Source organism: Meles meles, chromosome 11 (genome assembly GCF_922984935.1).
Source record: "Meles meles chromosome 11, mMelMel3.1 paternal haplotype, whole genome shotgun sequence".
In the NCBI taxonomy this organism is placed as follows: Eukaryota; Metazoa; Chordata; class Mammalia; order Carnivora; family Mustelidae; genus Meles; species Meles meles.
The window spans coordinates 23,835,655-23,862,445 of record NC_060076.1 but is presented as its reverse complement, the minus strand read 5'-3'; the positions used below and the strand labels follow the sequence as shown (position 1 = coordinate 23,862,445).

The 26,791-nt window shown below is 42.3% G+C and overlaps 2 protein-coding genes across 5 annotated transcripts in view; both read right to left on the bottom strand.

The window, feature by feature from the left end:
- The window catches only part of CTNNAL1 (catenin alpha like 1), a 64,180-nt gene extending 62,087 nt beyond the window's left edge, over positions 1-2,093 (bottom strand). The window contains exon 1 of the mRNA XM_046022026.1: positions 1,871-2,093. Coding sequence (XP_045877982.1) covers positions 1,871-1,993 — 123 coding nt within the window. The 5' untranslated portion in view covers positions 1,994-2,093. The remainder of the gene's footprint in view (positions 1-1,870) is intronic.
- Positions 2,094-3,690: 1,597 nt separating this feature from the next.
- The window catches only part of TMEM245 (transmembrane protein 245), a 96,995-nt gene continuing 73,894 nt past the window's right edge, over positions 3,691-26,791 (bottom strand). For 2 of the 4 annotated variants that reach the window (XM_046022710.1, XM_046022711.1), the window contains 4 exons: positions 24,452-24,552; positions 22,949-23,123; positions 19,995-20,189; positions 3,691-4,050 (listed from right to left, as the gene is read on the bottom strand). In XM_046022710.1, coding sequence (XP_045878666.1) covers positions 3,822-4,050; positions 19,995-20,189; positions 22,949-23,123; positions 24,452-24,552 — 700 coding nt within the window. In that variant the 3' untranslated portion in view covers positions 3,691-3,821. Of the gene's footprint in view, positions 4,051-6,837; positions 9,387-19,990; positions 20,190-22,948; positions 23,124-24,451; positions 24,553-26,791 lie in introns of those variants that run through there. The other 2 variants (XM_046022712.1, XM_046022713.1) reach the window with 2 other exon arrangements.

Genomic DNA, 26,791 nt, shown 5'->3' with positions numbered 1-26,791 from the left:
TACCATTTCTCCAGATTACAACTACTTTCCACCTTGTTTTTCCATTGCGGACTCCCTTCTCTGTACCTACCACCAGCTGACCTCATCACTGCTTCTAATCTCTAGAGAGAACACAGCATATGGTGTAACTAAGAGCACAGAATCTGGAACCAGGATGCCTGGGTTCAAATGCCAATTTGACATTTACAGTTCAAAGTCCCGGGATAAGTTACTTAAACTCACTATTCCTCCGTTTCCTTTTCCATATAATGAGAATAGACACATATCTACCTCATAAGATTGTTACGAGAATTAAAGCAGTTAATATTTATAAAGTGCTTAAACCATGGCCTAACATATAGTAAGCAACACATGTATTGTTAAATAAATGGATAAAAATACTGTCAAGTTGAACTTGACTTATCACTCCCTTATCACTCTTAAAACTACTCCAGTATTTCTCATTTTGGGTTGTGGTTGTATTGTTGGTAGTGGCGGCATTCTTTTGGGGAGAGGAGGACAGTGCAGATGTTATTAACTGATCCTGGCACTCCTCCTCTCTGGTCAGTGCCTCCATCAGACATGGAAGGGAAGAGGGGGGAGGTGTGTCAGGTGTACTCATTCACTGTTCTGTTAGCCAAGCTAAAGTGAGCACGGGTTTTAAAAAAAAAAAAAAAAAGCTGTTTATTTAATCAGCGTAACAGGACTCTAGGGACATGTGTGACTGCTATTTTCAAATATTTGCAGGGCTGGGATGGAGAAGAGACAGCATTTAAAATTCTATAGAACAGCTACAGGCTCCCCATCACTGAACATGTTTAAGCAGGAGACTGGTGACCAGGTGTAAGGATGCTGTAAGAAAGAATTTTTTAATTTAGAGTCAGATAACCTTTAAGATTCCTTCTACCTCTAAAGTCTTGGCAATACTCGCATTGAGTCATCAAGACATTACAATCTAGTTGTGAGTCACACATCGCCAACGCTCTCCTGAAGGCACAGAATTCTCCCCTGCTCACAGTGCTTGGCACACTACAACAGATCGAGGTGAGGAATTCTAGCCCGCAGGCTGCGGATAACTCGACTCACAGCAACAAAAACTTCTCTAAAACTCAGCGCGTCAATTAGCTGATTCCAGACTTCTGTTATGACCGACGAATACAATAAAGCATACATCCCAGATGGGATTTGGCAGAAAGATGCGTGTCCAGAGTAACTATCAGACAGTGCTTCGCTGCACTCTTCCCAAGTTCGACAAAAGCGGCCCGAAGGGAGCCGCAGGTTAAGGGGCAGGGGCAGGCAGGGTGGCCCGGGGTGAACGGGCGCCCAGCGAACCGACACGCGCACGGGACAGGGACAAAGGCCTCGGAGAGAGCACGCTGGTCTTGGAGGCCGGCAGGAATGCCCCAGCCGGAGTGGCCAGCAGTCAGGGTGTGGACTCGGGCTACAAACGTGTGGGCCACCGCAGGGTCCTCTTTGCCTCGGGGGAGCCCGCGCAGGGCTCCTCACGGGGCTGGGGGCCGCCGGAGCCACAGCCCGAGGCGGATCGCGCGGGGCAGGCCGGGCGGCGCACCTGCCTGCCGGGCTCTCGGGTCCGCACCGGGGCTCCCCGCCCCTCCGCCTCCCCCGCCGCGCAGCCCCCTCGGCCTCGCCGCCGGATTTCGGATGGACCAGACCCAACGCCGAAGCCGCAGCCGCGGCCGAGGCCGGTCCCCAAGCTTCAGACCCGCGGCCCGACCCGACGCCGCAGTCCTGCCGCGGAATGGGGGGCAGCGGCGGCCTCCCGCCGGGTCGACCCGACCCGACCCGACCCGACCCCGGGCTGTGCGAGCGGCCGCCGCCATCGCGGGCCGCGGCCGGGGGAGACCAGGGGCCGCGCCGGGCGCCACTTTACCTGAGAGACCAGCGGGAGCAGCGTCTGCTCCACCGAACGAGTTTTGATCTCCAGTCCCGAGTCGAAGGCGAAGCCGGACAGGCCGGCGCCGCTAACGCCGGCCGGGCCCGAAGAGGCGGCCATGGCCCTCGGCCCGTCGCGCAACCGGGACGCCGCGCCACTGCGGGCCTGCCGCCCGCCAGCCAGCACGCCCGCGGCGGCGGCAATGCACCCGCGCCGCCCGAAGCCCCGCCCCCGACCGGGCCACGCCCCCGGGGCAGCCACGCCCCCACGCGCTCGGGTCTAGGGTAGGTCCTGCGGCCCTGCCAGGTCTGTATCGCTCCGACTCCCCCGCCCGGAGGGATCACACCAGACACCTGCGGGCCTCCCGCCGCTCTGTGGCCTCCTACTGGGACAAGGACAACTATTTCTAGCAGCCCTTTTCGTCCTCCTGGTAGGTGACTCGTCTTAACTCCGAATTCCCACGATGATTTCTAGAAGCTGAGCTAAATGGTGGAGCAGAACCAGTCAAGCCTGTAGGAAGGGTCTATTACCGAGGCAGGAATTTACCGGTAAAGCTTCTTTCTGGAGCTTTCCAGAAGGTCCCACATCCCCCAGGCTCGCCTTCTGACCCTCTTTCTCACAATTCGGGCTGGACTGAAAATGAAACATTTGATAATGCAACCATAAGGAGTACCAGTGTATTTGGCAAGGGGGCAGTGATTTGGTATCTGTCAGGCTACTGTTCAAAGTTACTCTTCAAAAGGAAATTAGGGCATATGGAAAAGCTTCACCTACTGTTCAACACTATTACATTTAAAAACTTTTTTTTTTCTTAAGTAGGCTCCACACCCCGCGTGGAGCCCAAGGGGTGGCTTGAACTCATGACCCTAAGATCAAGACCTGAGCTGAAATCAAGAGTTAGTTTCCTAACTGAATGAGACAGCCAGACGCCCCTAAAACTACTTTTCAGAATTACTTAGCACAGAGCAGGGCCTAGCACAAAGCAGTTTCCTAAAGGCGGTTTATTGACTGAAAAGATCGTTAGTATTTCTGACTAAACTCACTTAAAGGAATCAGGGACCCCAAACATGATCAGATGGGAGGGAGAGTTGAACACCCCTTATCCCTGGAGTCCCAGAAGCAAAGCCAAAAGGAGGTTGTCAGAAACCCCTGTGAAGGGGTCCTCAGCTTAGGCAATAGACTGAGAAGCATGGAGAAATACTCATGAACTAACACATCTGCCAGTAGGCAACCTGCAGAATAGAAAAGAATCTGAGGCTGGCGAGTCGACCCTTTGACTTTTGCCAGGATTATTTTTCCACCCATGTCAGATTGAAGAGCAGAACATCACGAACTCCAGGGGTCAGAGGCTCTTTCCCAAGCACTGCGGAAATGTACTTCACGGTCCTCCCACTTAGGGGTTCAGCTCTGTCTGCCAGGGCTGCACAGATATCTTTGCTTTGAAGAGAGCCATAATGTGGACCTGTTTTCTTCATTCAAAATGTGCAGTTCCTTTAACCAACTTCCTCTTCCTCGGCTTCTTACTCCCCAGCCACTTACCTTACCACTTCCTTGTCTACCACAAGCCCACCTTCCCCTCTGAAACAAAGGCTCCTGCCTCAGCCTTGGACCTTTTCACCTTTCTCAGGAGCCCACATCCACTCTCCAGACACATAATCTCTTATGTAAGCTGCCCACATTACATAAAAACTCAGTGTAGGCACGGGTGCTAAAGGAAAAGAGATAAGGCCTAGGAGACAGATGGATGTATTCGTGAAAGTCTCACCCCACTGAAGACCAAATTTCTCCACAGAAACGAGACTAAGTTTTCCACCTGATTCATTCAACACTAGTAATTTTATTTCAAAATATAAATATTTCACATATACAAAGAGGTTACATTAGAAGTTCGTCAAAGCAAGTTAAAGCTAAGAAGTAGCATCTGTGTGAGAATAAAGAATATGCACTGTCATATTTGAATCAACCTTTTTGCTGTCGAACCATCTCTATTTTGCCTGAGAATGCAGAGGATATCTTTTCCAAAAGGTACATCAGCAATTTCAACTATATATCCAGGTTTGGTTTCCGAATCAAATGGTATTTGAAATATACTCCAGTCACCCAAACGAGTGGTACTGCGAAAGACAGGAGAAGGGTTTTCTTTGGGACAGCTATCGTGAGTTACACCTTCTAGGTCACTGCAATAAAAAAGAAATAGGATTTGGGAACGAGCCAAAATGATGTTCTTTAAGATTTATTTCCACACCTTTCATTGTTAAGATATAAAGCCAAAAGAAAAATAAGAAACCAGGTATGGAGTGAAGAACTCTGGACTTGGAGTCAGAAGTTCTGCCACTGAATTCTGGCTCCATCATTTTGTGTTATGAACTTAAGGGAAAAATCACAAAAAAAACCTTTCTGAGCCTCCAGTGCCTCATTCAATAATACTTAACGCCTGCCTATCTCACAGGGTTGTTATGAAAGCAGTCTGAAAACTATAAAGTGAACTACAAAAGCATTATTAAAATGTAGTATCAATATATCACCACTGTATTTGCACATTACTAGATCCTTGAAAAACTTGCAAAACTAAGCACAAATACTGATTTTACACACCATAGGTGGAAAAGAATCTCTATACTTTACGTATAGCTCTGAATGGCAAATAGGTTTTCTTTGAGATTTGTTATAGTTTATGTGGTAATATGGTAATAGATTCACCATTCAGAATTTCCATTAAGGATGTCTCCCAAAAGAGCTGTAAACTTACTCGAGAGCCATGTTTCCCAAAGGACCAGTAGTCCTTGGTGAAGCTCTGCTAAAAGGATTGCGGGGGGGGGGGGGGGGGGATACAGTTTCAGGTCAAATAAGTGTAGTAAACAGTTTATCCCCTCATAAATTCACAATATATAACAGCACACTAAAAACTCTTAGAAGTCCTACAGAAAGGAAACAAACTCAGCATTCCTCAATTTTAGCTGACTATGGAGTCCCTCCCACCATGCACACTCTGTCTCTTATAACATCTAATAATATCTCTTGGAACTACTGCTATAAGGAACACATCTTTCCAAAAGTTGCTCAACTATTAGGGAAAGGGAAGAGATGCAGAGCAATGGGCTAAGGGGGAAAAAAACCAAAACTGTATTCTATTCAGAATTCTGTTACTGACTCTGTGTGTTAGAAAAGCCACTTCAACCTATGGATTTGTTTTCTCCCCTAGAAAACAACAGGATTGCCTAATTATACACGGCCTGTTCTGGCGCAGAATTTCTATGACTAGCAGACAGATCATCTTGATTTATAATTCTCTTTATTATTTATAAACTATAAAAAAAAACTGCCCAGTGCTTTCAGTTAGCACATTTTTTGCAGGTCCTTAATAAATCAGTGAAATGAATATATTTTGATGACAAATGTGTAAGGACAAAAGCTAATTAAAAAAAAAAAGTTGGGGCGCCTGGGTGGCTCAGTGGGTTGGGCCTCTGCCTTCGGCTCAGGTCATGATCTCAGGGTCCTGGGATCGAGCCCCACATCGGTCTCTCTGCTCAGCAAGGAGCCTGCTTCCCCCCCCCTCTCTACTTGCCTCTCTATCTACTTGTGATCTCTCTCTATATATCAAATAAATAAAATCTTTAAAAAAAAAAAGTTACTCTCAGCTGGAACTAACATTTGGAAGTATATTGCTGGAGGCTATCTTCAGTATGAAATGCCTAGTATAATACTCTTATAAGGGTCTTAGAAGACCCCTACAGGAAACTGCCAATCAGGACTAGAGTATGGGAAGTTCTGAAGGGGTTTTTCCTATAAACCCTGAGGTTGAGAGCCTGGATAACTCACCTGCAATTTTTTTTTCTCTAATCTAACCATTTATGGCCTGAATTTCTGAGTATTTCTTGCCCAGTAGTGACATTTCCTGAAGTACTAGATACAATCAGTGTGGGAAATAAGGGTATGAGTAGTCACAATGGGGATTTAAGATCAAGGTTAGCCAGAGGACCTCACCTGCAAGCCTTTTAGCAGCCCTTTAACTAATAAACAGCTGCTGTTTCCAAAGGCTCTCAGTTTGTTTGAATACAGCATGTCTTCAGAACACTTCTTGGGTAATCCTCTCCTTGTCAAGAGTCAATCTATACCAGTCTCACAGGTCACAGGAAAATTCTGCCAGCTAACTACCTCTAATGGAAGAGAGTGTTAAGAATCCTCACAAGTTTAAACACAAAAAGACTTGTATCTCAGGCAGTGTGACAGATCACTTCCAGGAACAGAGAATGTGAAAGGAATTTTGGAACTGAAGAAGGATTTATAGGACATGGAGTTTATGCTAAAAATGCCACACCTTATTCTCAGAAGAGAAGCACATCTGTGTGGACACTAATCTTTTCCCATTCCCCCATTCGGTTTACAACTGAAATAATGAATATGAACTTAAAACTAATCTTTAATAAAGCTATAAAAATGTAAGACCTTGGGGCGCCTGGGTGGCTCCGTGGGTTAAGCCTCTGCCTTCGGCTCAGGTCATGATCCCAGGGTCCTGGGATCGAGTCCCGCATCAGGCTCTCTGCTCAGCAGGGAGCCTGCTTCCCTTCCTCTCTCTCTCTGCCTGCCTTTCTGCTTACTTGTGGTCTCTCTCTGTCAAATAAACAAATTCTTTAAAAAAAAAAAAGTAAGGGGCGCCTGGGTGGCTCAGTGGGTTAAGCCGCTGCCTTCGGCTCAGGTCATGATCTCAGGGTCCTGGGATCGAGTCCCACATCGGGCTCTCTGCTCAGCGGGGAGCCTGCTTCCCTCTCTCTCTCTCTGCCTGCCTCTCTGCCTAGTTGTGATTTCTGTCAAATACATAAATAAATAAATCTTAAAAAAAAAAAAAAAGATTTTAAAAAAAAAGTAAGACCTTGGGGCGCCTGGGTGGCTCAGTGGGTTAAGCCACTGCCTTCGGCTCAGGTCATGATCTCGGGGTCCTGGGATCGAGTCCCGCATCAGGCTCTCTGCTCAGCAGGGAGCCTGCTTCCCTCTCTCTCTCTCTGCCTGCCTCTCTATCTACTTGTGATCTCTCTCTGTCAAATAAATAAATAAAATCTTTAAAAAAAAAAAAGTAAGACCTTGCGATAGGCTTTCTGTATCCATTTTTACTGAAGCTACTTCATCCATGCACTGTCTGTTCCTAGGGAAACATACTCTTTCTGGGACAAATCCTGAGAATCTGGGGGCAAGCCATTGTGGGACCTGAGTGGGAAACTCCTTGCTTTTCATACCATGTGAGCTCTGTGACCTGTGAAAATTCCATAAAGCCTCTTCACTGTCTGAGGGCATAGGTTTCTCTGGTCGAGGGCTCCTCCCCCAGCTGGCTGGCCTTCGGAGTCCTTCTGCAGTTGCTGGAACATCAGGGCAGTTCCAGTCTCCTGAGGAGGACTGTATGTAGGACTGACTTTTTAGGTGATGTTTTATCACTGCCCACTCTGGGAGCTCCAAACTATTCTCTTAGGGCTCTAAGTTCCTAAGAACCTGGTATTTATACTAATAATTATGACCAGCAACAGCCATACATTAGCTGGAGTTTAGTTTTTTGCAGTATCACTTTATACAGCTAAAAACACTTTGGAGGAACATAATTTGTATATGCACACTAAACTCACTGTGTTTAATACTTGCCTCCTATGAATATGTACCAATTATAGCTATAAACTTACCAGTATACAATTAACAAAAACAAACCTGATTCCTTTTTTAACCCTTTCACTGCAAAATTCATAATTTTAGCAAGCACATGATCTGGCTAAAATTTACGGTGGGAGAAGGCGTTCCCAGGAGCTATCGTCTGTACAGCAGTTGGCATGGAAACCAGAGAGGCCAACTCTCAGCGAATGTGTTTCTGAACGAATGACTGAACAACTGTCTAAAGAAAAAAAGGAGTCGGTTAGTGGCCAAATGAACACTTGGTGTAATACCAGATTATAATTGTAGAGGGATGGTAAAAACAAGAGATCTGCATGTAGTCTACTGTATAAACAGTCAAAACCCTCACGGTAGCCTCTTTCTTACAGGGAGTTAATTTCTTGAGTGATACCAGGATGAATTTAAGCTAATTACCACTGACTATGCTTCTGAGGGAGAAGATGATTTAGGAAAAAAATGATTTCTACTTTTAAATGTTTTCCAAAGGGAAGTCTTTGACATTCAGGAACACTTTCTCCTCCATATTCCCCTGGGGATGGAGAAAGAGCCCGATCGTTTCCTACAGTGGTAAGGGCACCACGCGAAGAGCTGGGTTCTCATCCCAGCCTGTCATTACCTGTAGGACAAGTACTGGGAAGACTGCAGAAGGTATGGGAAGAAATGCGACAGCAGAGCAGAGTTTGCAGATTACAAAGTCAGAAAGATTTGAGGTAAAAGACTTACTGAACATGTCTGAACCTTAAGCTTCCCACCTGTATCAAAGTGTTACAAAAAACATAACGCTGTGTGAAAGCTGCCGGGAAGTGACTGGGAAAGAATGTGTGCAAAATGACTTTGTAAAGCGCAAAGCACTGTGCTGGTCATTGTGATGTGTGGGAGACTTAAAAAGTCCTCCTTTAACACGCCTTCATCTGGAGTCTCATGTGCAAGGCACTGTGCTAAGTGATGGAAAAATACTACCTAAATGTAACATTCTACTGCTAATAAGTAACTAACTGGCAGAATTCCAAATAAGTACACAGGGATATATTTAACAACTCAGAGAACTGCTACTCCTGAGATTTTTTCCTTAAAGCATTTGGAAAAACTGAACCGCAACATGAATTGTCATATTGTTACCATTAACAGCAGCTTAGTAAGTGTTTTTTACTTCAAAGTGGTCAACCAAGTTTTAAGAATCTGGCAATAGTATAATGGCAGATGGAGGGAGGAGAAAGGGAGGAAGAGCTTGTTTTTCTCTGTCTCCTGTGGTTGCAACACACACCTTGCTGACCTTCAAATAAGCCACCCGCCTTACACTTACAGAGGGGAGTAGGTAGAAGGGTAGTAGACTCCCTTTCCCTGCTCAAGCAACTACATATTCAAAAGCGAAAAACCCTCTTCATTAAAAAGTGATGGTCATAAAAATGTTTAAGAACAGATTTCTTAAACCAGGAGAAAATTACACTGTGAATATTTTTAACATCAGGTAGTTCAGGACTCTTAAAATACCTTTATAAATACATATTATAATAATATAGATAACCAAAGTGGGACATTTCGAGCCAAGTTACCAGTGTATAAACTGAAAATTTTCAAGCCATCTTAGCAACAGGTAAGTTAGCAAACCACAATTCTGAGTTCTAAAGCTGTGCTTTAAAAGGCAAAGCAACCCACAGCAAGTTCTCTCTTGTCCAGGCATTCTGTATGGAAGGCCAGGAGGGTTCTGCTGCTTTCCTGGGCTCTGCTTGCTAGGCACAGATGAAAGGACAGAAGGCCACAGCTGAGCTGTGAGAAACTGAACCGCCTACAGAAATCGCTGTGGTGCAAACCATGTCAGTCTACTGAAGATTTTGCATCGTCAGAAATATCATGGAAAGTCCTGTAAGAAGAAAAGAAAGAAGGATTAGTTCTGCTTTTGGAATACGGTGGGGTGGGGGTGGGGGGATAAAGCCAAAGAGACACTTTAAAAAAAGAAAAGCAAAACAGTGTCCAACCAATAATTAATTGCCAAATAACATTTTATTTTGATAACCTGAGAGCTTTGACAAGGTTATATAGTCACTATATATTGCTAATACTTTCACCAAGTATTGTTTCAAAGTCTGCTAGTTGTCTCTCAGTCTTCGCTAATAAGAACTCCTTTTTTTTTTTTTTTTTTGGCTGCGTCCACTGTCTCCCATCCAAGACGATCTCCCCAGACTCCCCTGAAACTATGTACGACCGACCATGTGACTAAGTAGTATCTGGTCTGGATGGAGGGGGTCTGCTGCCTATCTGAGGTCCTACCTTAGCACTGTGACAGCTAACTCGCCTTTGCTACATCACTCACATGCCTGAGCTACGAGGATGTGACCCAGTCTGGTCTGTATCTGTGGTGGCCAGGTCAGAGTTTACTGAGGATGAGCTCAAGATCCCATCTTACACGAAAAGACCTCAGACCAAGCTGGATGAACAGGATGTAGGGAGACTGTGTGCGAATGTTTGTGGAACAGTCACACGAGCTAGACTGCCTACTTCTAGCTTCTTCTGCCCAAGAAATAAACCTCGAGCTTATTTAAGTCACTGTTATTTTGAGTTCTGTTGAGGGTGGGATTTTTTTAGTTTTGGGGGGCTTTTTTTGTTTATATACAGTCAAATCTCTCTTAAATGATAAAAAAGACAAAGCACACATATATTACCCTTTCCGACAGAAGTTACTTTGCTCCTTTACAGCAATATCCCCAACTAGGAACTCGAAAAAATAGTTAAGCTTAAAATGTTGACATTTTTCAAAACAAGTCTAAGGTCTTCAAGTTATATTAACTTGTAGCCACATCACTACACTATGCAGTATCCTCTTAAATTTTTTTAATCAGTCAAAGAAAGCCTATTTTATTTTCATACCTATAACCAAGTGTTGGTTACTGTACACAATGACTCAACTTCATTACAAACAGACCTAAAGTGGAATATAAGGAACGTATTCCAGAAATTCAGAAAATAATTCAGCTGTAGATACAAAAGGTGACAAAAATCACCTAAAACTTCATAAAGCAAATAATCTGTCAGGTGCAATTCCGCACTCACACCACCTGTCTTACCCCTTCTGCCTTATTCCTTTGTCTTCTCAATGTTCACATCACACTATAAGGTGGGCTAGCTGGGTGGAACAGAGGAGGTAAATGAAAGACTAACCCTTTAGCCCAATGACAGAAGTACTTCAGAATCAAGAGGGCACAGGTAGAAAGTTACAGAAAAGAGATTACATTCAAGAACACTGTGTTATCTCAAGGCTGCCTCCCTGGTGGGGGTCCTCTAGCCTCTGGACCAATAAAGCCCACCTCCAACCAGCACAGCTCTACCTCCAAAGGATTAGCTCTGAAGAATGGATGAGCTTCCTGGCTATGGCTGTGAAAGGGCATACGTGTGCTATGGCCAAACCCACCATGTTGAATATATGCTGATAGGAGAAAGAATTGGAATGAATTTTGTTTCTTTAAATAATTTTACATTCTGAAAGAAATCCCCCCAAAGTGAAGACTTATATACTCCCAGGTTTTATCTGTGTTACTACCTATCAGTATATCAAATCAGGGTTTCTCAAGGGCAATACCATCGACATTTTTGTGCATGGTAAGATGTTTAGCAGTATCTCTAGCTCTAACTGCTGGAGTTGTGACAACCAGAATGTCTCTAGACATTGCCAAATATCTTCTGAGGGGAGCAAAACACCTACCCCCCACCCAGAACCATTGCCCTAGCTATTTATTTATGTATCTATTTTTCACACTCTCACCTAAACTTACGTTCTTCAATTTGTGTGCAGGCAAAGTTGACTACCAGCTGTGGGAGCCCTGGAAAATCCTTAAAACCAATAACCCAAACTGGCCTAAACTAAAAAGCATTTCCCAATATACAATAGGTTTCAAATCCATCCTCTGACATCTTTTCACATTTCTAGGATACCTAACAAGTTTGAATCTCTATTTAGTTCCTCTAAATTATGAATGAAAATTTCTGCCTCAGGGCAAAGATGCATGAAATGAGATTAAGACTGTGGTTGGCCTGGTGACTGCTTTCTGTTGACAAGTAAGCTTAGCCGTAACCTTGAAATTCATACCTACTATTCAATTCTACCCCCAGGCCAAGAAAGTCTCTAAAAGCACCTAGGAAAAAGGAAAACAAAGTGAAGCACACTGAGAAAATAGTTACTAATGATTTTCCAACTCAACATTCTACCTTCTCTAGATGTTTAGAGTGGCAATGGCAGGGTGTATAAGTGCGTGCGTGTGTGTGTGTGTGTGCGTGTGTAGAAGCCTACAGAAGTAACACTGAATTTTTTTTTTTTTTAAGATTTTCACTTATTTTAGAGAAAGTGGCTGCGTACGCCAGGGTGGTATGAGGGAGACTCCCCACCGGGGAGTTGAGCCCACACGGGGCTCAACCCCAGCATCCTGAGATAATGACCCAAGCTGAGTCAAAATCAAGAATCAGCTGTTCAACCAACTGAGCCACCCTGGTGCCCCAGAAGTAACGCTGATCTTAAACAAATGTCTATCTCCTGGAAAACAAACTCCCTAACCTAGTGATACAGAGATAATTGATTTCTGTCTTCATGGAGAAGCACTGAGCTCACTAATCAGCAGGGCTCATAAATCCTGACCTCTCTAGAACGGGAAGAAACAAAGGGATAATACTGCATTGATAATGTTTCTAGAAACAGTGAATGTCCTACCTTAGTCATCTAAATACAGTGTTCTTTTCCAAACCATAAGGATTATTAGATGCTAAGAATGACAGTGGTAGGATTTCTCATTTAAGAGCAAGGAAAGCAGAACAGGACCACATGTGGTTCGAGGGACAGAGACTGCTATTAACATTTTACAGTTCCTCTAATGGCAATGGGGAATGTGCAGTGTGATTTCTCATTTATAATCAACCCCAACTCCTTGAATGCTGAATCTTCCTCCCCAAAAGTTTTCAGTAAGATTTTTAAAAATTCGTTTATGCAAACGTTTAAACTTTTTCTGATTTAACAGCTCAAGAGCTGTTGATTCCTTGCCTCCTAGAGATACAGAATAAACTTTGGACATTTAAAAATAAAAAGCTTTATCTGAGTAACTGAACACAGTTGGCTTGGCATAGCTGAGTGTGTATTTTTGAACCCACGCCTCGCACACAGGTGCACAATCTCGTGACAGAGCACACGTCATCACCATTAGGCACATCGCTTCCTTTCTGACAAACCTGGAATACAGCTCTAAAGCTGGGGCTTACTATGTCCCATCCTCTTTTATCAGCCTCAAGGTGATATTGCAAAAATCTTTTTATCTGAGCTGTTCTTGGTTTCACTAATCTATTAATTCATCAAATATTTACTGAGCATTTTGTATGTGCCAGATACCATGCCAGGAATGGTAAAAGAGTAGTAAACAGATGAGACCTAGTTCCTACTTCCAGAAAGCTTACCAACTACTGGGAAGGATGATTAATTAAAACTACACAGTTATAATGGATATTAAGCTCCAATAAGATAAGTGTGGCACAGGGGACCACAGGGCAGGCACATCTCATCTAGCCCTGAAAGTTCTGGCAATGCTTCTCAGAAGAAGAAACCTCTGAGGACAGGCCACAGTATCAGCCTTCCCTGGAAACGGGTGTGGTATTCTTTATAAAAAGGGAAAACATGTGCAAAGATGACAATGACTTCAGGGAACTAAAACAAGTTCAATAGGGCTAGAAAATAAAACACAAGGCAGGCAGGCAGCAGAGAGACAGAAAAAGAGAGGGAGTCTGCAGATGTAGACAGAAAGCAGGCTTGAAGTCTGATGGGCCAACTGAAACTTCTACCTCCAGCTCCCATTCCTCCCTCATCAGTCCACTGGCATGATGCGGAGTGTACTCCACTGAAATTCTGAAGGTTAATGTTAAGGTCTGCAGCAGTGGTGAGGTGTTTTGGAGAACACCTTCCTATCTCATTTTGCAAAAACAAAGAAGAAAAAACAACTTCTTGCTCTATAAAGCTGAATGCCAAAACCTTAAGTTAATTACTAAACAATTTCTTTTGTAACAAAACACTCACTTTTGGTTTAACTTTGGGTATTAAATTATAAAAGATATTCAAAGTCTGGTTAAAAGAATGCTTCTTAAAAACAGAAGTGAGCTCCTGATAACTCCTCCCAGTCAAAGATCAAGCAGAGTTTCTAAAGGACCACATTCCAGTTGTCACTCTCTGAACTGTCAAGATGTGACAGAGGGCAGGGGAGAACCTTAATACAGAGAACATTCCTGGAGGAGTTCCTAGGATATGTTGCTACTTGCTTCTAGCAGGTTTTGCTGACTTTTAATATTCAGAGACTGCTGCTCAATTTTTGGGAGGAGTAAAATTAAGTACATCAAATCAAGGCAAACAACACCATCAACAGTGGTAATCAGAGAAGGGGGTCCTTCATTTTTCCTGAAGACAGTAGTTCATAGCAACATTCTTGCAAATGTGTTCTTGTAGCTACCAGTGACTGCACCTGCAGACACAAGGTATATGTGCCTACTGAAATGCAACCACGCACCTTCGGCTATCACACTGCAACAAGCCCGGTGTGTCTGAGGCCAAGCAAAAGCCCATATGGGAGCAGCTCAGACAGCAAGAGGAAATGTTTCAGGATTAGATCATGTAGAGTCTTGCAAACCATGTCAAATATTTTGATCTTCCTCCTAAAGCCAACGGGAAGCCGTTTTTGGTAAGCCAGCATCACGATCAGATAGGCTTGCATTTTGAAGAGAAAATGTCAACGGCAGTGCAGAGAAGGGACAAGAGAACTGTACAAACGGAGGGTGGGAGACTAGTTAGAAGACTAAGATGACCACAGCAGCCCAGGTGAGAAATGTGGCAGCTGGGCCCAGCTCAGACTGGGGGCGTGACACGGGAGATTTGGAGGAAAAGAGCTGAGGCAAAACGGACAGCACTTGGTAAGGACGGGGAACGAGGTGGGGAGTAGTAAGGATGACCACGGACTGGCCCATGGAAGCGGAGCCGAACATTCCCTGAGTGTTACAGGAGAACGTCTGTTCTTGTGGAAGGGAAGGGGATGGCTCAAAAAGGGAAAGAAAGATCATTAGTTGAATCTTACCGGCTCTCCTGCTTTTTAGCTGTGTGGCTATATAGGGGCAAGGGAACCTCTCTAAGCTTTGATTCCCTCATCTATAAAACATGGACACCTCCAGGTCCTAACCTGCATGCGAACACAGGACAGATCAAATAAAATAACGCATGTGAAGTTTTATCACAGAAATTCATCCTATAAACGTCACCGAGGTTGTCTTTGTTTAGACTTCCCACTGAAGGCTGAGGTACTGAACACATGCTTCTTTCAGGCCCTCTCAAAACCCCACCGAAACGCCAGTGAAAGTATTTTTTTGAAGTCATTAACTTACTTGAAAAGGAGGGCGGGGAGAGAGAATGTAAGAGGTAAGAGCCATAAACTTCTAGAAGGTGGAAGGCAGATAGGACAACTGCTCTGACCCAGCATACCCTAAAAAAGCTGATCCTAGGCCCGTGTGGAAAATGCCAGGAAACAATTTGATTCCTTTGGCGAAATCGCTGTGAGGGCTCAGGAACTGGTGACAGCGAACTCTGGAAGTGGGTAAGGCTGGGGCTCAATGCAGAAGGGCTGCTCTAAAGTCTACTTAAAAAGCAGTCCAACATCCTCGCCCACCTCCCCCTGGCCAAGCAACTGCCTCTGTCATCAGCAGAAAATTAAGTCTTTTCCCCAGGAGAGAAGGTAAAACAAAAAGTCTCTGGAGTAGGGGACAAGAGGCAGAGATGAGGGTGTCACATGACTGGCACCAGGAGACTGCATGAATGCTTACAGCTTGAGCACTGTCTGCCCCTTTCCCTCTCGTGGCTCCCATAATGCCAACTCTGGGCCACCAACCTCTAGGCAGGAGATTATTAAGTTCTTTCTCGGAGGGGCTTACCAGTCCGAAAGGGGAACCAAAAAATACTGACCCCGAGGATTACACAAGACAATGTCTCTGCCAGATTCAATCATGGTAACACACACAATAACCCCCCACAGCTCCTGAGTGGATGTCTCACTCTTATTAGGAACCAACAGCCAAAAATATATGATAAATGATATTGTGATTATGTTGTGTTAATATGGCAAAGGTGAAGGGATTTTGCAGATGTGATTAAGGCCCCTAATCAGTTGACTTTAACCAAAAGGAGAGCATACTGGGTGGACCAAGCCTAGTCAGGCAAAACCCTTATAAAGGGGTCTGAGCGGTCAGAAACAGAAGTCAGAAATCGGCTCTCCTGCTGGCCTTGCAGAAGCTGACCTCCATGGTACTAAACTGCCTATGGAGAGGGGCCACCTCCAGGAACTGCCAGCCTCAGTTCCACTACTGTAGGCCAGAATCCTGCCAACCAAAGGCAACGCAGAACCCAGCCCGCGGAGGAAAACCCAGATCCAGCAGACACCCTGACTGCAGCCTTGTTAGACCCTAAGCAGAAGTTCCAGCTAAACTATGCCCGGACTCCCGGCCCACGGAAACTTGGACAGAATAAATGCATGTTGTTTTAAAGCCTTTAAGTCAATGGTAATTTGTTATACATCCTGAAAACTGATAACTACCTAAAGCTAAAAGGTAGATTTTATTATTTTTTTAAAGGTAGATTTTATTTATGTAAATAACACCTCCATCAACCAGACTAGAAAAAAAAAATGTGATAAAAAGGGAACTCTGTGTGGAGGGTTTGGAAGGTAAAGTTGAAGAAATCACCCAGAAAATGGAGGCAAAAAGTCAGAAATGGAGAAACATTAGAGATAAGAAAACGAGATGACCCGTGTATAAAACTCAACATCAAACTAAGTTTCTAAAAGGATGAGAAGGAAACATAAATGAAATAATACAAGAAAAATTTTAGAACTGCAGAACATAAGCTTCCAGTTTTAAAGGTCTTATCAAATACCATTTGGAACAACAACAAAAAAAGGAAAAGAAGATCCTATAGGCTTTCAAACAGTTAAATTACAAAGACTCGGGAATCAGAATAGCTTCAGACATTTAACAAGCACGGAAGCAGAAGACAATGAAGAAATAAAGAAAGTCTAAGGCAAAAAATTTTGAACATAAAATTCTCCACCCAGAGGCACCTGAGTGGCTCAGTCGATAAGCATCCTGGGGTCCTGGGATCGAGTTCCGCATCGGGCTCCCTGCTCCATGGGGAGCCTGCTTCTCCCTCCCCCTCTGCCTGCAGCTCCTCCTGCTTGTATGCTTCCTCCCTCCCTCTCTCTCTCTCTCTCTCTGTCAAATAAATAAATAAAAATCTTCAAAAATTTTTAAGAAAATAAACAAAGAACAGTGGGAGGTGGGTAGTAAAAGAGCTAATTTCTCACCTTCCAATGGGGAAGTAAATACATAATGCCTATACATTAAAAAAAATCAAGAAATAAACATGCTATTTCAAACAAAACAAAACAAAACAAAAAAACCCCCAAAACATGTTATTTCAAGAAATGGAGGTAAAAATGAAATTAGAGTCAAAAAGTGGTTCTTTTCAAGGGCATCTGGGTGGCTCCATTGGTTAAGCATCTGCCTTTGGCTCAGGTCATGATCCCAAGATCCTGGGATCAATGCCCGGTGTCAGGCTCCACACTCAGCGGGGAGTCTGCTTCTCCCTCTGTTCCTCAACCCCCTCATGCCCTCTCTCTCCCTCTCTCAAAAACAAACAAACAAAAAAACCTTAAAAACTTTTAAAAAGTGGTTCCTCTCAGAGCAGAAAAGGAGAGACAAGGGGAAAGCAAAGGATAGTTTTCACAGTAAGTTTTGTAGAAATTTTTGACTCTTACAACTACATGCTTACATATCTTTTAAGGAAAAAAAAAGATGAAGTCTATAAAAGCCTTCACGCAGCATTTTTTAGTACTCATGCCACCTAATTAATAATATCCTACCTCTAGAGAAGGGGGAAAGGGGTCATTTGCCTGTGGAAGAATTCATATTAGTTAAAGCACCAATTCCTTCTTTACTAACTTGGAATCATGAAAAGTTTTTTTCTAAAATAACAGCAAATATTGATCAACCAATTTTCTTCTGGTTTCTTGTATGGATCCCCAAGGAGTAGGTACCCAGTTAGCAAGTGCTCTTTACTGCTTTCAAGTAACTGTTCACTAGTTTCTCAGGAACCCGCATACTTGCCTTTAAGAGGCAAAGGCAGAAATCATAGGATCACCACCTTCGAAATGGTGAAGCTTTTGTTAAAACTACCTAAGTGCCTCTCCTTTTATTCCTTTTAAGGAAATAGATTTTTCCCTGTCATCAAGTTAAATGCCTTGCATTAGCTAAAATGGCCCTTGAACCAACCAAGTCTAAGAATCAACTGAGTCTAACTCAGAAACTGTATTTGACCTTTCGGAGTTAAAGGGCCATGTCTTTCTTCACAAAGCACAACACTTACACAAAATAAGCAGAACCATGTTTCTAAAGAATTTTAAAGAAGAACATAAAATAGTCTCAGTAAATACATTTTCAGAATCAACTCGTTAATAACTCCTTGGTTACACTAGAAGACCCAACGGGAGGAAAAATAGTTTTCCAGTGGAGACTAATAAGGACAATGTAGTATAGTTTCTGAAAAGGTGAAATTTTTTATTCTAAGACTTCTTACTTTTTCATTCTTAACAGTCCATATTACCTTTCTGTTGTTAACATAAAGTCTGTTTAACAAGTAGTTTCCACCGAAGTTAAACCTAATGTATACCCAGCCATTCCACTTCTTGGCGTATACTCTTCAAGTACTCCTGTCCACCAGAAGACATGTACTACAAGAAACTGGCCAGTAGGGGGCGCCCAGGTGGCTCAGTCCATTAAGCACTGGCCTCTGGCTTGGGTCATGATCCCACTGGGATCAAGTCCCGCATCGGACCCCCTGCTCAGTGGTGAGTCTGCTTCTCTCTCTGCCCTTCCTTCTGCCTGGGCGCGCTCTCTCTCTCTCGCAAATAAGTAAATAAAATCTTAAAAAAAAAAACAAAACCAAAACTGGCAAGTATACAAATGTCCATCATCACTGCAATGAATAAACTGTGGTTATCCTCATGCACTGGAATACTTGGTGGCATGAAAAAAGGATGACTGGTACATGCAACAATGTGGCTGGAGGCCACAGACACAACGTTGAGCAGAAGAGACCTGACTCAAGAGTACTTAATATACAGGTTACCTATTAAGCAAAGTTCAAAGATAGGCAGATTATTAGCAGAGAAGGGTCTGACTGAGAAGGTGTATGGGGAAGCCTTCTAGAGTAACGGAACACTCTATATCTTAATAAGGTGATGCTTGCATGGGTATATGCATTGAAAAAACCCATCCAGTGTTATATTTAAGATGTGCATCTCAGCCCCATGGAAGATAAACCTCAATAAAAAGCTTTATAAAATTTTGACACAATCAGAGAAAATTTTTACTTAATAATTCATATTACACTGTAATTTATTTTATGAACTGTTGGTGACCAACAGCTGACAGCAATTATGAGCTGTATGTCTGTACTTGCAAAATAACAAGTTATAACTCCATACTGGTATGCTCAAAATTTTTTCCCCAACTTTTTATTTTGAAAAAGTATAAACTTACCAAAAAACCGAAAGACTAGTACAATTAACAACCATGTGTCATTCATCTAGATTCACCAACTGTTACTATGTTGCTAACAGCAACCCTCTATCAGTTTTGGCTCAACTATTTGAAAATAAGTTGCAGACATCTTGACACCTTACCTCTAAAGGATATTCTTTTTTTTTTTTTTTAAGATTTTTTATTTATTTATTTGACAGAGAGAGATCACAAGTAGATAGAGAGGCAGGCCGAGAGAGAGAGAGAGAGAGAGAGAGAGAGGGAAGCAGGCTCCCTGCTGAGCAGAGAGCCCCATGCGGGACTCGATCCCAGGACCCTGAGACCATGACCTGAGCCGAAGGCAGTCACTTAACCCACTGAGCCACCCAGGCGCCCTCTAAAGGATATTCTGTTATACAACCAAGGTTATCAGTATCATGCTAGGAAACTTAACACTGATATAAAAACACTATTTAATACATAGCCATATTCAGATTTCTCCAACTGTTCCATAAATGTTGTTTATAAATTCTCCCCACACTTAATCCAGGACCGTCCACTCATTCCTGCACTGTATTTGGTTGTCCTACTTCCAGAACCCGCCTTTAATCTGGTACACCATGTCCCCAAGTGTTTTTTTTTTTAATGTTTTACTTATTTTTGGTCTTTCATGACATGAACAATTCTGTCCCAATTTAGTTTTTAAATTTTCCTGGTATCTGAAACCCAAATGTCTACAAATGAATGGTTTCTGTTTACTTGGAGTTTTCTATAGTCTTTAGCGGAGGCCGTGCACTGAAATACCTGTATCCTGACAGACTGTTCACGTAAAAAAATAAACCATGGGACAGTTCAATTTCATACACAGAGTTCATGGTATTCTGCTTCAACTCACCGCTGAGTCTGGGCAGGCCACGGGGTCTGGTTTGGCGTGGGCACTGAATTCGTGGGACTCACTAGCATGGCACTATAGATATTGGAAGCGACCACGAGTATGCAGAGAAGTATGGGCCCAATGATTGCTCCTTCCAGGCCTAAGTAGTACGCCCCGCCAGCCACTGCCAAGCCTGTCAAGTAAGGATGCCCACCTCTGGAAGAAAGAACATACAGATTAGCTCATGGCTTTTCACAAACATAAATCTTGGAGTAAATCTGAAACACATCTGTAGCACAGTGTTCATTCCTAACACACCAGGCCTTTGACTGCATGACCAGCTTTCTTTAGATTACCTCTGTGCAGATAACTGAACATCGGCTGTACTAATATTGAGATGCGACACATCTATGTACCTATGTGACACACACAACATCTGCTTTTTTATAAGGTCCAGCAACGGAGGGAGTGAAGTCCAACTGTAAACAGATATCCTACACCCGTTTCATTCCTGCCTGACCTAGGTTAGTCTTGGCTGAGGACTGGTTACGTAAGTCCCGTGTTCAGTTTACTTCCACTGAGAATAATTAAAGGGGACAATTTAGTGTATAATTCAAATAATTAGGCTTTTTATAAGGCAATACAATAGTATTCATGTTATTGATAGGTTAGACTTGTGGCAATATCCTTAAATAGTTTAAACAAGGGTAATGATAGGAAGTGGAGATGCAATATGGGGGGTTAGGGGGGTAGAAGAATAAATGAAACAAGATGGGATCGGGAGGGAGACAAACCATAAGAGACTCTTAATCTCACAAAACAAACTGGGTTTGCTGGGGGGAGGGGGGTTGGGAGAGGGGGTGGGGTTATGGATATTGGGGAAGGTATGTGCTATGGTGTGTGCTGTGAAGTGTGTAAACCTGGCGATTCACAGACCTGTACCCCTGGGGATAAAAATACATTGTATGTTTGTAAAAAAATAATAAATAAATAAATAAATAAAAAACAAACAAACAAAAAAAACAAGGGTAATGATAAAGGGCATCGTGAGGAAACTATCCGTCACAAAGCCCGAGATTTCTATCTCAGAGGAGAGTCATAATTGCCCTCCAGCTTATCACAGGATCACTTATGTAACCCGAATACAGTAGGAGGTTACAGCAGCTTGGCACAGTGATAACAGTAACAAATGACCACTAACGTAAGAGGAACTGGGAAAGAAGGTGTGTTCCAGTTCCAGTTTTCAAACACAGGTGATTGGAACAATTTACTGAGGGGTAAATAACTCTGGAATAATGTTCTGTATTATGTTACAGTTCAATAAGTAGATTTAAGGTGAGGCAGTCTCTAGGAAACCGATACATTATATTCATAATCCATCTTCATTCCCCCCCAAAAAAATCAATTTAGGGCAGTATTCCACATATGTATTATGCTATGTAAGTAAGCTTTTCCCCTAAATAATACACTTTAAAAAATTTCTACCAAAAATGCTTAAAGCTTAAAAAAAAGTGTGGAAGCTTTTAAATAAAGTCTTCATTTATTAAAAAATCTAACAATTTACACGAAATCTTTCATTTCCTAATGCTGGTTAAACAAGATAGTATTTTATTATTAAGATAAAATCACATATAAATCTTAAATTCCAGCTAGAAACATTAATAAAAAATTTAAAGTTTAGACAAATGAGAACATTTAAAGATAAAGTCATATAACTACTCTATGTAAATTTCAACTGTTAAGCACCAATTAACCACGTCCTGATGTTCTACTTTTGTTTTTAAATTTTCCTCTCAAGTTTTAGACATAACAATTTCACTAAGGCTTGTGCATGGAGTTGCTTATTTCTTACTGCTCTGGAACTTTGGGGCTTCGTAGTTACATATCATTTGTTTTCTACTTCAACTTACTAGAGAGAAAACAAGGTGGGATATAATTTGTCCCTGTAAATTTTCAGTTAATTGAAGGGGACACTTTCTATGAACTGAGCTCTTGTTTACACTTATTGTGATGGTGAATTTTACTTAAAAAATTTTAATATATTGGGGCGCCTGGGTGGCTCAGTGGGTTAAAGCCTCTGCCTTTCGCTCGGGTCATGATCCCAGGGTCCTGGGATCGAGCCCCGCATTGGGCTCTCTGCTTGGCAGGGAGCCTGCTTCCTCCTCTCTCTCTCTGCCTGCCTCTCTCCCTACTTGTGATCTCTATCTGTCAAATAAATAAATAAAATCTTAAAAAAAAAATTTTAATATATTAACTATTATGACAGTTTCAGTAGGCATATTCTGAATTTGAGTAAATTGATGAAAATTCAGCATTTGGTTATATCCTAGATTCTAATAAGTAATGTGAATCTGGATATGTGACTAAGTAAGAATTGGTTTGATTTACTTAATGCAATTTCTAAGAGATACCAAAATCTATAAAAACAGGTATTTATTTATTGTATTACATGGCCAAAGCTTGGATTCTGTCTTAAATTTAACCTGTACCCATCCTAGAACCATACTAAATATCTTAAGAGAGCTCTGCTTATTAGATATTATTAACTTTATGAGATTTGGTTTCACGTGGAAAATCTCAGACCTACAACTTAATGTTTTTCTCCAAAAGCAAAGAAGTTCTAAAAATAACCACTCACTCATTACTGTACTTAAAACGTTTTATGTACATCTAATATTTCTTTCCAAACTTAAAATATCATTAAAACAGAAAATTATCCACAATTTTGTGTTAACACAGGGTCTCATATATTGTAAATACTTAGACAACAAAATCGCAAACAGTATTAACTATATTACATTAAAATCTGATTGTATCAGTGGGATCATAGGGACACTTCACTGAAAAATCCTACCATCTGTCCCTTTTCCCATCCCCAAAAGGGAAAACAAAACAAAACAACCCTTCTTTAACAAGGCCACATAAATCCCTGGATATGACTCACCAGCAACTTGAGAAGTTCTGTGGATACTTACCCTGATATATCTGAATAGATGGCAGTATCTACAAAGTATGTTGGCAAGAGATGAAAAACCAACAGTAAGATGGCTTTGCACCCTAAGCCTTGTGTAAGCCACAGGTCTAGAACTGCAGGTACTGCTGCCCAGTATGTCCCCAGAAATGGCACTGCTCCTAGGATTGCTGCTAATGCTAAGATTAAAAGAAAAGCAACTTGACATCACCATTAAAATGATAACAAAACAGGAGAACCTAAGGACTAGTTCCTCCTACTTAAACAATTACACCAAAACAAGTTAAACAAATACAAACTCAAATTTCGAGTGCATGATAATGCCCCGTTTAACTAAATTTGCTAGTTAAATGAAGGTCTGATATAGATCTCAAAAGCTGATGCTGAAAAATATGTGTCTACTTCATGAATCTCTTAAGCAACAAAACTCTCATGTCCCGCAGTTGTTATTTTGAATCAATGGTTAGTTAATACACAGTCCTATAATACAGCGGTAAAGCACTGGTCAAAATTTGTACTGAGTTCAAAGCCAAATTAGAAATTAGTTTCTCAACCCGAGAGATGAGTGTATATTCTTCATCTTGCTTCTTTCTAACAAAAATAAAATGTAATTTAAACAAAAAAAACAAAAACAAAAACAAAAACAAAAAACCCTGGATGAAGGACCTTACATCAAGCAGCTATGGATTCTACTGGTCCTACTACTAGCCAGATGTGTGATCTTGGCAAACGTCTGGTTTCTTACCTCTACAAGAGGAGTCCCCCTGACCCTGCCTGCCTCACAAGGTTGTTATGAAACGACTACCATGTGCTCTCGGGCTGCTTGCACGTCACAGGGGGGCTTAGAGGACACTGAAGTGGGAAAGATTAAGAATGAATTTGGGAATGTAAAGAAGAAAGGGAGTGTGGACAAAAGGGGAAAAAATGGTGGTAAAGGGTAAATGTGGAAGGCAGATATACCTGGAAAGACAAGCAGCCACAGTAATAACGGAAGGCAAAGTGGAAGGAGAGGAGCAGAGATAATGTAGGGGAAAAAATAAAGGGTTGCTAGGAATCATCCTGGTGCTTACAGAATGAGGGTATTATCAGAACAGATCCTAAGGGGTATGGAGACAGCTTATGTGCCCTCGGATACATTCATCTTGCCCCAGGGACAGTATCCTTCATGGGACAAAGCTATTTGACCAACTCATTGCTCCTTGCCTATCAGTTCAATTCAAACATTCACTGAGTGTCAAGTGTGTACTAGGTGTTGTGCTAAGTGCTAGGACATTCATTCATTTAACAAATACTTCGCACTGCTTTCTAAGTGCTGGGTATCGCTCAAGCTACTGGGAATACAGCATCAATACACATTACAAATCATACTTCTGCTCCTATTCTAGACTAGATTAGATCTCAAAATTTAGTATTTTAAGCTTGAGGAAGATGGCATTTCCCCCATGTACAGAAAATGGTTTAATTTTCCTTAAACAGAGGACAATGGAAGTTATGATTCTATTGTTACCTGATGGGATGAAGACAATATTGATGCCAAATATGGTATGAGTCAGCCATGTGTACAATCCATAGAAGCCAGCCATTTTGAGGGAAGCATCAAACACCCCTCTAGAATGCCCAAAGATAAAAGGGAAAGTAAATAAACCCAGCATCATATTGTGATTCAGAAAAATCAGTATGTCCTGGCCTCTGACTTCATGTTTACTAAATTTCTCTGGTGAAAAAAATAACTGAAATATAAAACCTTAAAACAGCCTATTCACTGAGGTAATTTATCAACTTTCACCTTCCAAAGCACATCTTTCACCGCCAAAATAAATGGAAAAATAATTAAGCATGGCTATCTTATTTCTGAGAACACAGTTAAATTTTGAGAAATACAGGCTGTGGCCAGCCCTCCCCTTTGGGAAGAAGTAGTGCAGGATAATATAACTTGCACTACGTGGGTCTTCTCTTATTAACAAAATTTTCCCACGTTCCTTCAACTCTACACCCAAGCCTACAAAGAAACTTTTACAAATGCTGTCAGAAAATGCAGGTCATTGGAAGAGAATTTATGAAAAAAAAAAAAAAAATCTTACTACCTCCCGAGTAAAATCAGAGAGGAAAATAACAAAAGGGATAAAAACAGATGCATGTAGTTGGTGACTAACAGGAATGAAGTACATGAAAATCTGCAATGTCAGTTGCTTCAGCTTTGGTTTTCAGTTGGAATATTAAGGTACTATTGGTCAGGAGGAGAAATTAGGAACTGCTTAGAGAGAGCACAAAGGCAGCAAACCTTAAGTTATCCCAAAGGAAACGCAGGATTCTGCGGGGCACAGGGGAAGCATGAGCATATACTCAAGAGAGAAGGAAAAGCTGTTATGAAAAAATTACAGGCTGTGGCAGCAAAGGGGACACTGGAAACATTGAGCTTTTCCAAAGCATCCTAAGAGATAGAACATAAGAGCAAAGTCAAGCTCCAGAACCTAGAGATTCAGTCATTTACTAGAATTCTGACACATGGACTTAATGACAAAGGGCTCCCCAAACTGTCAAACCTCCTTTGTCATGCTGACCAGCAGCTTGCACTGGAGAATGGAGAGCTGCCATGTGACCTCTGACAATAAAGACACAGATTAAAGTGGTATCAAAAAGGCTGAAAGGAAGGGAGAGAACCCAGAGGAAACAGAAAACATCTGAACAGTGAATGAACAGAGGTGATGGGGAAAAGGGAAAGTAGCCCAGCTCCACATTTTCAACGTGAGAGGGAGAGAAGAGCAGTGTCTCAAGTGCACGGAAAAGCCCTAAATGAGAGAGGACATGGAAGAAAAAGGAATACGTTTAGTTTGGGCAATGGTAAGAAATAAGGATGGTGAAAATACCCTGGATGTAGCTGGAAGCAAAAGACAAAGTTGATGGAGAACTTGGGACAAGAGCTTTGAGAGTGACAGAAGAGATTAATCACAGGAAGGATAAGATACCCTCAGAGACAAGCCCACAGAAAATGGGGCAACGGGCTATGTTCCCACGGGGGACCTAAGGACAGAGATACATGAGCCAAAGAGATAATGAAATCATACCTGCAGTTGGGAGACAATCACTAGAGTGTAGTATTCTCAGAGACCAGAGGAGAAAGAAGCTTTTGAGAAAGAGAGGATGATATTAAGGTCAAATACCCCAGGGAGATTAATAAGAATAAGGTCTTAAAAAAAAAAAAAAAAAAAAAGAAGTACAGGGGCCCCTGGGTGGCTCAGTCACCCAGTTAAGCGTCTGCCTTCGGCTCAGGTCATGATCTCAGGGTCCTGAAGTCCCACATCTGGCTTCCTGCTCTCAGGGATCCTGCTTCTCCCTCTCCTCCCTGCTCATGCTCTCTCTCGCTATCCCTCCTCTCTCTCAAATAAACAAAATCCTTAAAAAAATAAAAAATAAAATAAAAATTGGGGCGCCTGGGTGGCTCAGTGGGTTAGGCCTCTGCCTTCGGCTCGGGTCATGATCTCAGGGTCCTGGGATCGAGCCCCGCATTGGGCTTTCTGCTTAGCGGGGAGCCTGCTTCCTCCTCTCTCTCTCTCTGCCTACTTGTGATCTCATCTGTCGAATAAATAAATAAACTCTTTAAAAAAAATAAAAATAAAAAAATAAAATAAAATAAAAATTCTAAGAAGCTACAGAATTTGACCAGAACTGGGGACATCAATGAGAAAAGATATAGATGTTTTCACCAACCTTATGTTATTCAAAATGTTTTACCAACCTGTTATCTAAAAATTTTTACCCCAAAATGGAAGTTGATATCAAAGGTGCAACGAAATATCTCAAATGAATCACTCCTCTGGGTGGCAAAACTCAACCCAGAAAGGACCAC